Raw genomic sequence first — 14,617 nt, forward strand, 5'->3', positions numbered from 1 at the left:
ACAGGCATCGAGCTTTAAATTGCCCTAATAGTTAAATGTCACTGCACAGTATTGTGGTCTTCAGCCCACATTTTCTAACTGCAGGTTCCCTCTTTGACACCAGAGGGTGCTGTTTGATATATGGTGTGTTAGGCAGGTGGCGGCACAGGGGAATGAATGATGTTCTGAGTAGCAGCGCATTTAGGGGACCGAGTCATTGTCACACTAGAGACTCATCCGAGGAGCAGCAACAGCATAACGGAGGCCACGTGAGCCAACTCCCCAAATTCAGCCCATTTTTAGATTGAGGAGGCTCTGCTGCTACATTATTGAAGATCCCCTTTTTCCTTTACACGACCCCCCTGCCTCACAAATGAAGTAAGAAGGCAGAAGACGGTCGGACCATTGGGGAGTCAGTACCGTTGTATTCATTTGCCAGAGTGGGGAAGGAATTAAAGACCTCATTGTGGAGTGCTGCTATTACTCTCTTTGAAAAATGAAGCTGTTCTCCCACTGTTTTTCTATTAGTGCCAGTGGAGTGTGTGCCCATCTGTGTCCATACGGTGGATAGGTGGCTTTTAATAATGCATGTTTTCATTCATTTTTAAACTCAAGGGGGAAGACGTCCGATGAAGAGCTGTGCTGTGAGGCATCAGAGCGATGGACGCGGCCACGGCTGCACGTGAAATCAGGGCAAGGGCCATGACGATTGAATCCCACTTCCCCAATTCTCCTCTGGTTTTTCCGTGGGGACAGGAAGTCATAGCACTTGAGGCAGATGACTTCCTGTGGGACAGGCATGCCTGGGGACTGTGCTGATTACAGCAACAGCCTGAACAAACATGGACCAATAAATCACTCTCCCACATTGTCAAATCCTGCACACAGCAGTGCAGCACATTTGTTATTTTGTCATGAAGAATGTGTGTTTGTGCATTCATGTATGTGTGCAATCGTGCATTTCTACATGGAGGTGCATGCATATGTATTAGCACATCCAATGTATATAGTGTAGATATATATGTGTATGTAACCGGCTTCTCTTTCTGCTAATGTATTAGCAGGTCATCTATTTCAAACAGGAAGCTGTGACGTATCAGCCGGCTGCTTTTGACAGCGAGCCAGTGTCCACTGAATGATTGTATAGGACACTGAGGGCTAAGGGACAGCTCTCACTTGGTCACTCGAGACCTTCACGCACATTCAGCCAGTCTGAAGCAGTGCAGTGGCCATTGCCAAAACTAATGGCAGTAAAGCACCAGGGGCTGGCCTGACGGGTTGAGTGATGGACCAACCTGGCCAGGCCTTGGTCAAGGGATATCGGTGTACAGGACTTAGCTGGAGGTAGCTGAATGAGTGTGAGAGACAAACAACATCACTCAGAGCACAGCCCGGGTCTCTTCTATGGCAGTGGGTGTCGCTACAATAAAAGCCAGTGAAATACAGTCCTATCATGTGGGCTGGTGTGTAAGTCATATATCACTTGGGTTTAGCATTTCATTCCTAGACACCAGTCTTCGTCAGGGTGAAAGTGAGAAGCAACTGTCATTGCGGCTGTGCCCACTGTCATCTTGCTATCTCGGCAGACGACAGCAGAGAAAAAAAGGAGCAGAATCAAAGGGACAAATTACATCCCCTGCAAACGTTTGGGCTGATGTCAAAAAGGGGCAACGTGGTAATTTCAGCATTATCTCCACAGCGTCCATGCTTTTCTCTGTCAAGGGCGACATGCAGCAGGGCCAGCCCCTGATGTGACCCTGCCTGCATGGACAGCTCCAGAGGGATGGCTAATCCCTTTATCTGCTGCTCCTCTTATCTCCCACATGGTGATGGCTGGGAGGAACCGGCTCCACTCAGGCCTGCACAGACCCCCTGGGGCAGGCAGGGATATCCCAGCCAAACCCTCTGAGTGAACACAAACACAAAACACAAAACAGGAGAGAGCAGCAAGGAGGTAGTAAGAAGGAGGAGGGGCACCTCAGAAACCCAGACAAATCCAAACGAAAGAGTGACCTAACTTGACACAGGACACTGAGTCGGGGTCTGCCTCTTTGCCAAAGTCTGAGATCATAGGAAGAAGGAAGAGGGAGAGGAGGGAGGAGCTGAGGGGGTTTTAAATTTTGTTGTTGGGTTTCTTGGCACAGTAGACAGAGGCCTAATCGACGCCGGCTTGGCAGCAAGGCTGGGTGAAAGCTGGGGGCTGAGGAGATCACGTTTTTGTCTCCAGGGCTAAGCTTCTTGTCTGCTTTTCTTCTGTTTCATCTAAGAAGGCAAGAAGAAGAGCCAACTGTACTTACATAGATCTCTGCACCATAGAAGCCATCTTGGTACACCACCCTGTGAAATTATAGAACAGGAAAGGAGCATTAGTTTGATAGGTTTACATTTTACCTTCCGGAATCTCAGCCATTCTTCCTATTTCAACCATTTGTGGGTCCATGGGGTCAGCTCTTAGCCACTTTAGTGCACTGTACCACAAATAATGAATGACACATTAAACTGAAAGGTGCAACCATATCACATCCCTGTTCAATTTTCTGCTCTGGTAAAATTGTTTGTCTTTCCAGTTTCTGCAGTTGTTGTCAGGAGGGCTGCTGGAAGTGGGGAGAGAGGAGGGGAGGACAAAAGAAGGCAGCGAAGGAGCCCCGTCACATGACTACGCTATATAAATCAACCAGCTGCCATCAGTAGCAAAGGGCCCCAGAGTGGGAGGGAGGGGAACAGGGATGTGGGATTTCCAGTCCCAGCTTCAGTAGCGAGTCCCTCTGCAGTCAGACGGATCCTGATCTAATCACAGATAGACAGCTATACTGGGCCCTCGGCCTGCCACCGTCAGACCTCTCCCACGGCCACACAGACCACTGCTGATAAGAGATGAGTGTGAGGCAGGGCTGCACAAAGCCAGGAGATCAGCACAGGCCCTGGTCACAGTCCAGTGAGATCTGCCCAGTAATACACTATCTCAGCCCTCTACAGCTCTAACTGTGGCTTTGTCAGTTGTTCCTTTGTCAACAGACTATGTACAAATATAATATAACAACAGCAGAGTGAGGAGATACTAAAATACTCCCCAAAGATCTGTCTAGTATATAAAAAAATGATATACATAAAAAAAGGGAACACATGATGATAACAAAATTCAAGTACTTGATTTCAGTACTCACGCTCCGTAAGCTGGGATTGGTGGCGGCGGCGGTGCTGTGCGGAATGTGTTGTACACAGCCCGTCCCCGTCCCCGCAAGTGGGCACCCCTATAGGCCACCGTAGCGCCTGTGGCAGGGTAGGGAAACCCTGTTACTAAGAAAGAAACACACAAGGGGAGAGAAAATGACTTTCAGAGAACATCCTCGACTTGGCATTGCTTACCTTATGACAGAATACATTAGAGAGAGATGTGTGGCACTGCTTTCCCTATGACAGAATGCATTATGGGGAAGACAAGGAAACAATAGATTTAATCTTTTCTAGGTGCGCCTCATCGAGCACTCTCCCCTTTCCCAGCTCGCTGCTTTGTGCCGTACTCAGCAAGGATCCACATTTGCTGTACGCATTCTTTCTTGGTTGCTGGCGAGGGGCAGCCTTGAAGCCTATGCAGGTAATGGATGCAATACCACTAGTTTCGCACCATGGCTTTTGCATAGTTTAGACACAATGGGCCAGGAGTGAAGAGAACAGTGGGAGGGTGGAGGGAGTAGAGGTAGAGGGCGTTTCTAGGTGTAGTGTAGAGACAAATGGTAGGTGAAGGTTGTTAAACAACCCGACTAGATGTTCAGAACTTCCCCAAGGGGAAGTGGAGCAGATGGGCTGGACAGCCAAGGCCCAAACCTCAGCGTGACCCCTATCTCCAAACCCATCTGGGACCATCTTTAACCAATAACATAGCTACATATGTCTCTGGTGATGGCTACCAGTGTGTATGCAAGAGGGTCAGCTGGTGTGAAAGGCTTCAGGGTGAGTATTAAGGGTTGGTGTGATGGTGTAACAAAATGGCCACGGTCATAGTTTAGAGGACAGCCGATGTGATCGTCAGCTCTCCACTTAACCTTCAATCAGTCCAGTGGCCGTCTGATTACAGGCTGTGGAGGTGCATACAAACACACTGATCTCTAGGCATGATTAAGTTGGCCTCCACTTTGCCAGCAATTGAAATTCCCTCGCAGCCCCCTTTCCTCTGGATCTTCACCCTCGCTCCCTCCCCCAACGCCTAGTCCATCACAGCACAGTCAGCCCTATTATTCTTCATCCTCAGCAACGCCCCTTTGTCACCCTCCCCTCACTTTATTCTTCTTTATTCATTTCCATTACATATTTTGGGTGAATTCATCACAGACCACTTGTGTTTCTCCAATCAGAGATGGCTCAGTGATGAGGAGTTTTGCAGCTCGTGCCTGATCTAGATGGGTGGGGCAAGGCAATGCCTCACTTGGGGTGAAAAACGCAGGTTAATAACATGTATCCAATGTGTTTCAGATGAACCCACTGCTGCAATGGAGATGGCAGACAGGCCTTCACAATCTCAGATAAACTAGACTGCAATGAAGATCCATGGTAGCTTGCATGCAATTTGTGGTGTATCGGTTTGTGTCTGCCTGGAGAATGACGCCCTTGCGTTACTTTGCTGTGCTGCTTTAACCCTGCAGTTGGTTGAGACCAATGAGCACCCTAATGAACGATGCACACCCTAGCCCCGCTGCTTCAATAAAGCTGACAGGCAGACAGATTAGTGCTGCTTTTAAAAACACAGAGAGCCAGGTTTAATGTCTTCTGCCATTAACATCACGCTCCATTAGTGGGTCCACACACATATTCAAACTTTGCGTCTCATTTGGCCAGGTGACGCCTACACCCCCCTCTCTTCACCCAACCCACCAGTGTGCAGGGCACTTTGTTTGCCGCCAACGTACCAATAGACTGCCTAGACTCGCAGGGTGCCCCCTTTCCCCCAAGTGATTTATAATGCTGACCTTGACATTTAAATTAGTCTCTTTTTTTGGAGCAGTGGACATCTGAGCAGAGTTGCTAAAGGGCAAAAACAATCCTCTTTGATAGTTTTGGAGGTGTGCTTTTTCTCCTCTGTTCTTAACAAATCGCTACTGTTTCTGGGCTTCACAAAGTCCAATTGCTTCTTGCTTTCTTTTCTAAAAATTTGTATGCAATATGCATGCAGTGATGTATGTGAATGTAAACTCATAATGAGTTGGCGATAGGCTACACTGCTTCAATAATAACCCATAAATCAAAGGCACTGTCACACCTTGGTAAGCCTGTGAAAAGCAACAACAGCCTCGGTGTATGAGAGCACAAACCTGGTCTAGCCACCAAAGTCAAACACCTTTTCCGGGAGGGGAGCTGGAGAAAATATGAGTTATGTGCTGGAGGGCGGCAGGGTCATGCTGCACCTCATATGTCATATGTGTCAACTTGAGAGAAGCTCAATACCTGCAGAGCCAGTTGGACCTGAGGTAATCCAGCTCTGTGCCAATGATGGGGTCATAACCAGCTCCCATAAAGAAAGATCTGATTTTCCACAAGGTTGATCTCTCTAATACTTCCTGCTCAAATACATCGGGCAATGAGCACTTAATCCACGCACTGGGGACCAAAAACAGCTTAATCTAATCAAGAGTCTGGAGCTTAATTATCTCCCTAAAGTACACTCCAACAATGAGAGGATCTGTCTACATATATTAACATTGCAATTAGCCTTTCTTTTCTGTCATTTACACAGCTGGTAGCTTTTCATGAGTCCTCAAGAAAACTCCACCTCAGTAGCAGAAAATATGAAAAGCTACTGATCTTCTGTCTCCCAAGGAATTAGCCGCAGAGAAGAGTGTCTCTGCTGAGGAAGCCATATGAACGGGGTTTGTAATTGACAGCTGTCCATGGTGCTAAAAACCCCAAACATGAGGAATCAAGTTTGCAAACTGTTGGAAGATGAGCTATGCAATATGGGCTTTGCATGAGACTTACATCAAATTAAATAGCAGCGCAGCAAAGATTGTGGGGTTTGCTTTTATTTTCTATAAAAAATAAAAAGCAGCCAAACTACCAACGCGATGTTATGTCCAACTTTAGAGCAGAAATAAACATCTTTACAGCATGAGTGATTTTGGTCTCTACAGAAAATTTCCACTTTCATAACAACAGTACAGGAAGTGAATTTTTATATAACTCAACTGTTTAAATTATAATAAGGTTTAAAAAAGATGTATAATTAAGGGTGGGACCACTTGAGCTCAGATCACGATGTGCTTGCTTACACAACAGCCCACCCACCTTAGCTGCACTCATGCACCACTGCTTCACCAATGTTTGGATTAAATGCGCTGCCAAGATGGTGTCAACCACAGCCTGAACTTCTGGAACGCTTTTCAGTCAACCTATTGGCACTGTCACAGAAGGTTTGTCTACCTTTATTTACAGTCTACATGTAAACAACATCAGCGCACACAAAGCAGGACAAAGGTGAGCACAGATACTGAATGCCCACCAGCTACCATGTGCCATGATTTGTGGCATGATCTTGTTTTATTGCCAATCCTTCCATTTGTGTGGGAACCCAATCACCTCCCTCTGCTCCCGGTCATTCTTGGAAAAAAGAATCCTTCCTGACCATCTCGCCTCAGTGAGGCTCTGCGGGGAGGTTTGGGTGTTATACCATAGAACCAGGGTTGGCGTTGCCTGCCAAGCGCTCCCTGACCCCCCTCCTACTTTAAGAGGAGGAGCCAATCTACCTCTGGAAGAGGTTAAGAGTGGGGAGCCGGCATGAGGCTCTCATCCGTCATTCTCCTGAATGGGTTTTGAGGACAATAAACCTGTAGCGCCAGGACGAATGGAGACGAAGTGTGCTGTCACCGAGCCAGGATTTATGGCTCCCAATTTCACTGATCTCCTGCACAGAAACGAGGACTGATAAACAGTGATTAATCGCCTTTATATCCCATTTTACTCCCACCAAAAGTATATTAACTGTAGCTGTGATGATTTTGGAATAAGTCTGAAATCTGGCAATGTAATTTTTGTTTTCTCTTTTCCCCCCTTTCAGACAAGAGAGGAACAGAACAGTCAAAGGTCTGGCCAGGGTTTTTTCTGTGAGTTAAAACCGCCTTTTGCTGCTCATTAGGGAGGTTTTGTTTCAAAAATGTATCTCTTATTTATGTTTCCCATCTTCCCAGCTGGCAAGCATATGTTGTCGTTTAGGCTTGGCAAACTCCAGCGCCATGTCAAGACGACTTGAAAAATTAGCAGCCAATAAATCACCCAACCCCTCCTGCTTCCCCTGCCTGGAGTGGTGGACCACACTCCCTCTGATTTATGAGATGATTTGGGAAGTGTGTGTGTGCGTGTGTGAGTGTAAAATGGAGAAAGTGTGCATGGAAGAGGGGACATGTATTAGTGTCTGTGTTCTACATAGGTTATCTATTTCTGTATGCTGGAATGTGTTGCTCTAAGTGTAAAAAACAGGGCAGGTGATAGTGTTGTGCATGTAAATAGGTCAATGAAATTACTGTTGGTATAGGTAAAGGCATAATTACACTATAGATTTTATTTTAGAGAAAATTCTACCTGTCTGTGCCTACTGCATGCGTTTGAGCATGTACGAGCAACTATGCTGGGGTGTGTTTATGTTTGTGTGCGTGAATAATTATCAGGGGAAGATGTCGAAACCAAAGGAGTGCTGGGGGAGGAGGAGGCAGGGGAGGAGGCTTGGAGTGGGTGAGGGGTTGGGGATGAAATAAAAATGATAGATGACTGCTTTCTGTCATGGACAGTTATTTAGAGGTTCGCCGTAAAGCTGTCCGGGGAATGAACAGATTTTAGTCTAATGAGCAGAAAGGAAAGCCGTTAAAGTGGCGCGATGTGCTCAGCACTTCTTCCAAATGAAATAGTACCATTTCCCCCTCATTAAAATGCAAAGGGTTCATATAACATACAGCAATAAAGCTGGCATGTCGAGGCAGAGAGAGATAGGGAAAACCCCACTGAGCTCATCTCATTCCTCCATTACTGAGACCAGAAGGAAAAGCGGCCTTCGACAGGGTAGGTGCCAACAATATCGCTCACTCAATCTCCCTTATTCGGTTAGCTCTGTAAAAGTCAATCTGGCGCACTTGGCAAATCCATCCACAGCAGCAGCCTCCACAATCTGATAACAGTTGCAGGGGCGCTTGCTCTTGAAATCATTTTTTTTCAGCTTTACAGTTGCACACCGTGCAAACAATGGCTCAGGCTACCTCAGCCACTCACAGAGGCTTGGATCATCCACTGCTTATCTGAGCTGCTCTGCGATTCACTTTGATTTGAGGGGAATTTCATGTTCAGTAGGTTCAGGATGAACCCGATTGTAGAAATTCAAGGGTCAGATTGGGATTGGCTGTGGCTGATAGTGGCCTCAGGTACACTGAAATGCATGTGGTAGAAGACAGAGAGAGAAAACACTGAAAACAGACTTACCAGCATACAGTTCAGGACCATAGACAGCTCCTACTACTGGGTTCAGCTTCCAGCCTGGTAAACAAAGAAAACTCAGCTTACAACAGGAGCTACGGGGAAAGTGTGTAATTCTATAAACTCCATCATATACTTCAACACTTACCGTTTGTGTAGGGGTTTGCAACTTTTTTGTTTGTCATCACTCGTGCTGTTGCATTGTTCACCTGTACAAAGCAGCAAAACACAGAGCCTATGTTTACTGAGTTTTAAATTCCACTATCCACACTTTCAGCAAGCAGCAAACCAAGATGAATACAGATAAATTCATAAAATGATAAATAAACGATTATGTAAATAAGATTGTAGCACTTAAGTGTGATTGAGTTTGGCTCACACGTTCATAAATTTATTCATCATTTTACTTCTCTTGCAGATTATTATATTACTGGCAAGAGAGGGACAGCATGCACCAATTACCCATAGGTATGAATAATAAAAAAAATCCTCAAAATTCAGTAATTGGTTGGGTAAACAAATGGATTCTAAAAACAAAACACAGGCAGAGCTTTGATTTTTTTTTCTATTGACCTGATGAAAATGACTTGATGAAAGGGCTTGGCTCGTAAACAAAAGAAGAATTAGAGCAGGCAACACTAAACAATGGTGACAGGGGAATGCACGTCTTAGATTTGATAGGAACCTGGAAGTTGATGGCATGCATTCATCCTACATTGTCAGGTAATGATGGACAACTAGCCTGTCCAGGTTGACATGTATGGATCTCACATTCCACTGAAGACAAGTTATATGCACCATTATGCATGCATGCATCCAGGCACATGTACTCTCAGAGATCCACACACACACACACAGCATACACATGCTTCTGCATGGGTTGATAGATAAGTTAAGTAGGCAGCAGGCAAGCAGAAGGAAAGATGAGGAAAAAAGGAAAAAATGAAAGCACCTCTATTTTGCGTCCCTCTACGATTGTACCGTTTAGTTTCTCCCGTGCACGATCAGCATCTGTGCTTGTTTCAAAAGTTACAAACCCAAAGCCCTGAGAATGCCACGTTAGCCACCGGCAGAGATCAAGGAAAAGGGAAAAGATGGACACACACACACAAAGAGAGGGAAAGGGGAAGGGAGAAGAAAAGGGAGAGAGAGGTGAGAAGACAGGAGTAGGTGAGCAGCAGAGTCGAGTTGTAAGCAGCCAGATTAATTAGAGGCAGTTAGTGAGGCGTCAGGAAACAGCAAACAGAGAGATCCGAAGAGAAGAGCATAACGGTGACATGACCTCACACAACAGCACCAACAAACCTGCCTGCTTTACCCAATTAAACAGCACAGCACCAGTGCCATCGGGTGAATGTCAGGAAGCAGCAGATGCAAAACACTGTGTTAGCTGCCACAATAGTCGTTATCTACACAGCTTCGGCAGCACGGCCACTCAAACAGCCCCATCTCCCTTTGAAGACGTGGGCAATGGGAAAAGGAGTGAGGATGAATTCTCTAAAGAGATATGTTAACATGATCTCTGACTATTTCTAATCCACTGCACTAATAGGTGGGATATTTTCCATGCAACAAAAAAGTGAACGGTGTCATTGCAAATAGAGAAACGCAACAATATTGACTCTAAACCCTGACCAAAATATACCCAACTTCTCATTTCCTCCCCCCCCCCTCCCCCTCCAACTCTCTCTCTGGCTTGCTCCCCTGGGGGGTTTGTCACTTTCTTGAGTTATGTGGACTGGGATACTGGACCTGAGCTCTATAGCAGAAGCATTAAGATATGCTGGCCAAACAAGTCCCATTCCTTTGGTTTCTATATATACTTATAGAGAGGTATGGGCAGGAGAGGAGGGAGCATGGCCGGCGCTGCCTCATAATTGCTCAAGGATGTAATACATGTGAGAGATGGCGGGCAGTGTGATCTTGTATGCATACACAGGATCTCCATGCTGCTATTTCTAGCATAAATAACATGAGACCTGTCCTTGGGGGGAAACGGGATAAAGAAATAAATGCAAAAAAGGAATTGAGGGCAAAATTAATCCTTTGGACATTCACCCGACTGTGGTTACCCCCCCCCCCCCTATCTTTTTTTTTTATCATGCACAAATAATTAGCTTACAAGAGGAGAGAGTGGAGCCACCATTTTTCAAAGGAGACAAACATATTGAATGCAAATTGCCAAAGCTTCATAGAAAATAGATTGTTTATTAATGGCCTGGTAGGTTCATTATATAGCACACAGAGAGCGCGAGGGAGAGAGGCATCATGGGTAATGGCTTTGTAGGGCACAAACAATAAATGCTTGTTACGGCGGAGGAGGCAGGTTTATCCGGTGCTCAATCTTGTCTGGCAGAAGGGGCTGAGTGCAGCTAGTGTTGCCTGGTTCCAGGGCTCCCTGCATGCCGGTATACGAGCCCCAAGTACTCCCAGGTATGAATGGGAATCAATAGTATTCATGCCTCAACACCCAGCCAGGGAGCCTGTCGCCTTTATGAATGGAAAGCTGTGGAGCTTACTACACTCTATTAAATGAACAGCTGGATGAGTAGCACTCGGCTGTTCACACCTCCGCAGGCTTCACCTGTCCTGGTACGTGGCGAGGAGACTGATACTGCAGTAACGCTTCAACGCTGGGATATTTCTCTAAAGCCTGGTTGCTATTCTGGGCCTAGGACTTCACATTATCTTTGAGATAAATGATCTTAGATAAGTGCACATTGTGAATATGAGATTTTAAGAGGTAAAATTTGAATTCGATCCAGCTATATTTTTTTTCACAGATCCCACAAAAAGCCAAAACCAAAGTGCTGCGTGTGTGTGTTTAAATGCCACAGCTGGCTAAAAATATTATTACTGAGCCACTACAAGCTCACACTCTCTGTCTCATAGACACTGTCCTGGAAATATTCACCAAATGTGTGCTAATCTGCCAGTGAAAACTATTAGAGCTAAGATGTTTTTTGAAACTTCAGCAGCCTAATTTCTTTAATAAATCATTTAATATATCTGTTACAGAAAAGAAAGAATGGGCTTTTGGTTATTTTAAATGAAGAAATCTAGAAAAACATCATCATGTATGTGTCTATGCTTCCATTGCCAACAGACAATGTTTTGTTTTTCTGGCCTTCAAATGAATCTTAGCTAAACTACATTTATTTATCACAAACAACATAATTTGTAAAACAAAAATGATGAACATAAATAATGTAAAACCTTTTTTTTCAATCAAAGCTCAGGCTTCAAAGAAGACCTGGTCCCTAAACAAGCGGTTTCAATTCCATATGCTGGAGGACCTGCAGCCTGCTGCTGGATTAAGTGAAATGTGAAACAGCTCAATAATGAATTGATTGACAGGGCTAATGATTCACAACTTGGGTGAGAGCTGCAACAAACAACAAAAACAATAGGGAGGGAGGGAGGCAGAGAAATGAGAGGCATGGTGGATGCAGCTCTCCAGGACCAGGCTTAGAGACCACTACTCTCAGCCAATGTACACACTACACTAATGCCATCATTAGGAAACAGAAGAAGTACATGGTAATGAAGCAGCTGGCGTTCTAGTTCACTTACCTTGGATCCTCGCTCATTAAAGATAATCTCCACATCTAAAATCTTTCCAAATTGCTGCGGAGAGAGAAAAGAAAAAGAGAAGAGCACAGACGAGATGGAGTTAGAAAGCCTCGCTGACTGTGAATTCATCAGAAGGAAGAGTGGAGAAAGAAAAACCATTAAGGCAATATGGAAATGTTACTTTTGTGGGGAAATGGTGGTCAATTTGCATTTGTTAGCTCAGCAAACACTTCTTGAAGCTCGTTGGCATAGTTTGAAAAGAGAACTGGTAGCTGCTGTTTTAAAGCTGCCCTGTATTCCTATCAATACTATATGAAATGAGATCACAGTAGTTGTACAAATACTTGATCTTTGATTACATTATAGCATCTCTGATGTGTCTTTGTTTGCCTGTTTTACCACAAAGACAACAGAGGAAGCATCAGAGGGTGTTTTGATGTTGTCTGCAGATAAGGAAACCCCTCCACCTCTGTGATCACCTGGGGAAAACTCGCTCCCTAACTGAGCCCCGACTTGGGCAGAGTTTGGCGGATCGTTCCTGACTCTACCTTTCCACACCTCTTTCTCTCTTCAATTCTTTATTCTCTCTTTGTTTGTGCGCTCTCTCAGTCAACAGGACCCCAGGGCCAGTCCCCAGGGGTTAACATGCTCCAGCCTTTCGATTTAACAGGCCTGCCTGTGGATCATTAGAAAACAGAGGAATGAAAGTAAACTGTAAGTTCCTCTAATGAGTGGAGTGAGAGGGACTTTTAATTGCTGTCTACAATGGCCGTATTATTTCATTAAAAGTAATTACCCTGTCAAGCGGTCCGCGTCGCCTTCATTTCAGCACAACAGGGAAGAAATGGGCTTTCCATGTGGTCGACGCTCAATGGGAATGGATGGATCGTTTGACTGAGCCACTAATAGGGGTTAGGAGGAGCTGGCTATTATCTGGCTGGAGTGGGCTTGAGGAGCTGAGGGTTTATGGGTTAGCAGAAAAACATATGTCTCCTCCCACTTTAAAGAGTATGCAGCAACATCCCAGTAAAAAAAGTGCTTGGTTATTTAAAACCTCTCTTTCAGCTGGGTGCATCTTCTCCCAGTTATGTCACTTCTTCCATAGATACTATCCACACATCTGCTTCCTATGGCGCTCAGCTCCATTGATTCGAATGGGGAGTGTCGGCTCGATCACACACGCAGGCATTTATATCCCAGCGTGATGCCCCTTTCTCGCCTGAGAAGACAATGCTTCCCCCACGCAACGTGCAGATGCTAATTGTTTTAACCGAGCGTAATGGGCTTGTGGTGTCGATTAATTAGTTTCAGAGGAAGTCGTCTTTGTGGATTTCCACATGGCGCTGGGGACTGTTCACTGCTCACCAGTGATCTCATGCTCTTCTGTCCTCACCCACTCTCTCTCACTCTCTCTCTCTCTTGCACACACTGAAACAGCTGCATCAGCATCACTGATAAACAATAGCTTCAATGGGAGGAGTCACTGGAGAGAGGACGAGGGAAAGACTGACATCATCTAAGAGGCTGCAGCTACATCCATCCATAAAAACAATTCAATATGAGAATAAAAACAGTTAAATGACCATACCAGTGGTTTTGTGCGTTTCGTCACATTTACCACACGCACTTTATGTTTAAATTACAGCTGAGCATTTTGCAGAACATGCTGCTACATTTAAGATGCTTGTTTATTCTGTGGTTTCCATTATATTATCATTTTTAAGTAATGTTGTGCAGGCTCCTAAAATAATTTTTAATCTTAAAATCTCTTAAAATACATTATGGAGAGATAGAAAATGGATTACTCAACTCATGCATGTTTCAAGAGGGTAGTGTTTACACTGAAATGAAGAGAAGCTAATGGCTGACTGGAACAGGAGAAATATACAGCATGCATACAAAGATGGTCAAAGATACACTGGTGTTTTGGTCTTTTGATATGATGCAGCCTTTTGCCTGAGTTAAATTTTGATAGACTGTTTTCCTAGCGCCCAAGCTTCTGTGTGCGGAAGCAACAAACAAGATTGAGGCCCTTGTGCTTCCACCTTTGATTAGCCTGAATATCTTTAAGCTCTTCAGAAACCTATAATTATGCTACAATGCCCTGTGTATTCAAACAGAGTGGCAGTGTAGAGCACAGCAGTCTTTGTAATGGGGGGGGGGGCAGAGGTCCTGATTGCTCTGGGGAATGCTGTGAGAGCCCTTACATGCACTGAGAGAAGCACTGCTGAAGAACTCAGTCGCACAAACGAGGGCACCCTCAAGCAGCACAGCATGGGCGCTGCGCAGAGCTCGCTCGCGCTTGGAGTGTTTTCATTTCCCCCACACTTACTAGCTCTCAGAGATCACAGTTTCTAATTACTGATTAGCGTCCGCTGTGGTTGCCCTAATGAGGCCTTCATTCAGCGCCTTGTTAAAAGCTCACAGGTTTCTCCGCACCCTTAACCCCATGGTGAGACTCGGGCCCTCCCTTCTTGTTTATGGGTGCTGGCTCACTACTGTTGTTGAAATCCTTTGTCGGATTCACCAGAGATGGTTTTCTGTGTCGTGTGGGAGCAGATGGAGCTCCTGGTGGGGCTTTGCTCTGCTGTAGAGGCCTTCTCTAGTGAGCCGTGCA

The 14,617-nt window shown here is 45.3% G+C and overlaps 1 protein-coding gene across 3 annotated transcripts in view; it reads right to left on the reverse strand.

The window, feature by feature from the left end:
• Positions 1-14,617, reverse strand: part of LOC114439623 (RNA binding protein fox-1 homolog 3-like) — a 109,242-nt gene that overhangs the window by 12,845 nt on the left and 81,780 nt on the right. For all 3 annotated transcript variants that reach the window (XM_028411684.1, XM_028411683.1, XM_028411682.1), the window contains exons 4-9: positions 12,001-12,054; positions 9,380-9,472; positions 8,576-8,636; positions 8,434-8,487; positions 3,144-3,276; positions 2,277-2,316 (exon numbers count right to left, since the gene is read on the reverse strand). In XM_028411684.1, coding sequence (XP_028267485.1) covers positions 2,277-2,316; positions 3,144-3,276; positions 8,434-8,487; positions 8,576-8,636; positions 9,380-9,472; positions 12,001-12,054 — 435 coding nt within the window. The remainder of the gene's footprint in view (positions 1-2,276; positions 2,317-3,143; positions 3,277-8,433; positions 8,488-8,575; positions 8,637-9,379; positions 9,473-12,000; positions 12,055-14,617) is intronic.

Source organism: Parambassis ranga, chromosome 8 (assembly GCF_900634625.1).
Source record: "Parambassis ranga chromosome 8, fParRan2.1, whole genome shotgun sequence".
Taxonomy (NCBI): domain Eukaryota; kingdom Metazoa; phylum Chordata; class Actinopteri; family Ambassidae; genus Parambassis; species Parambassis ranga.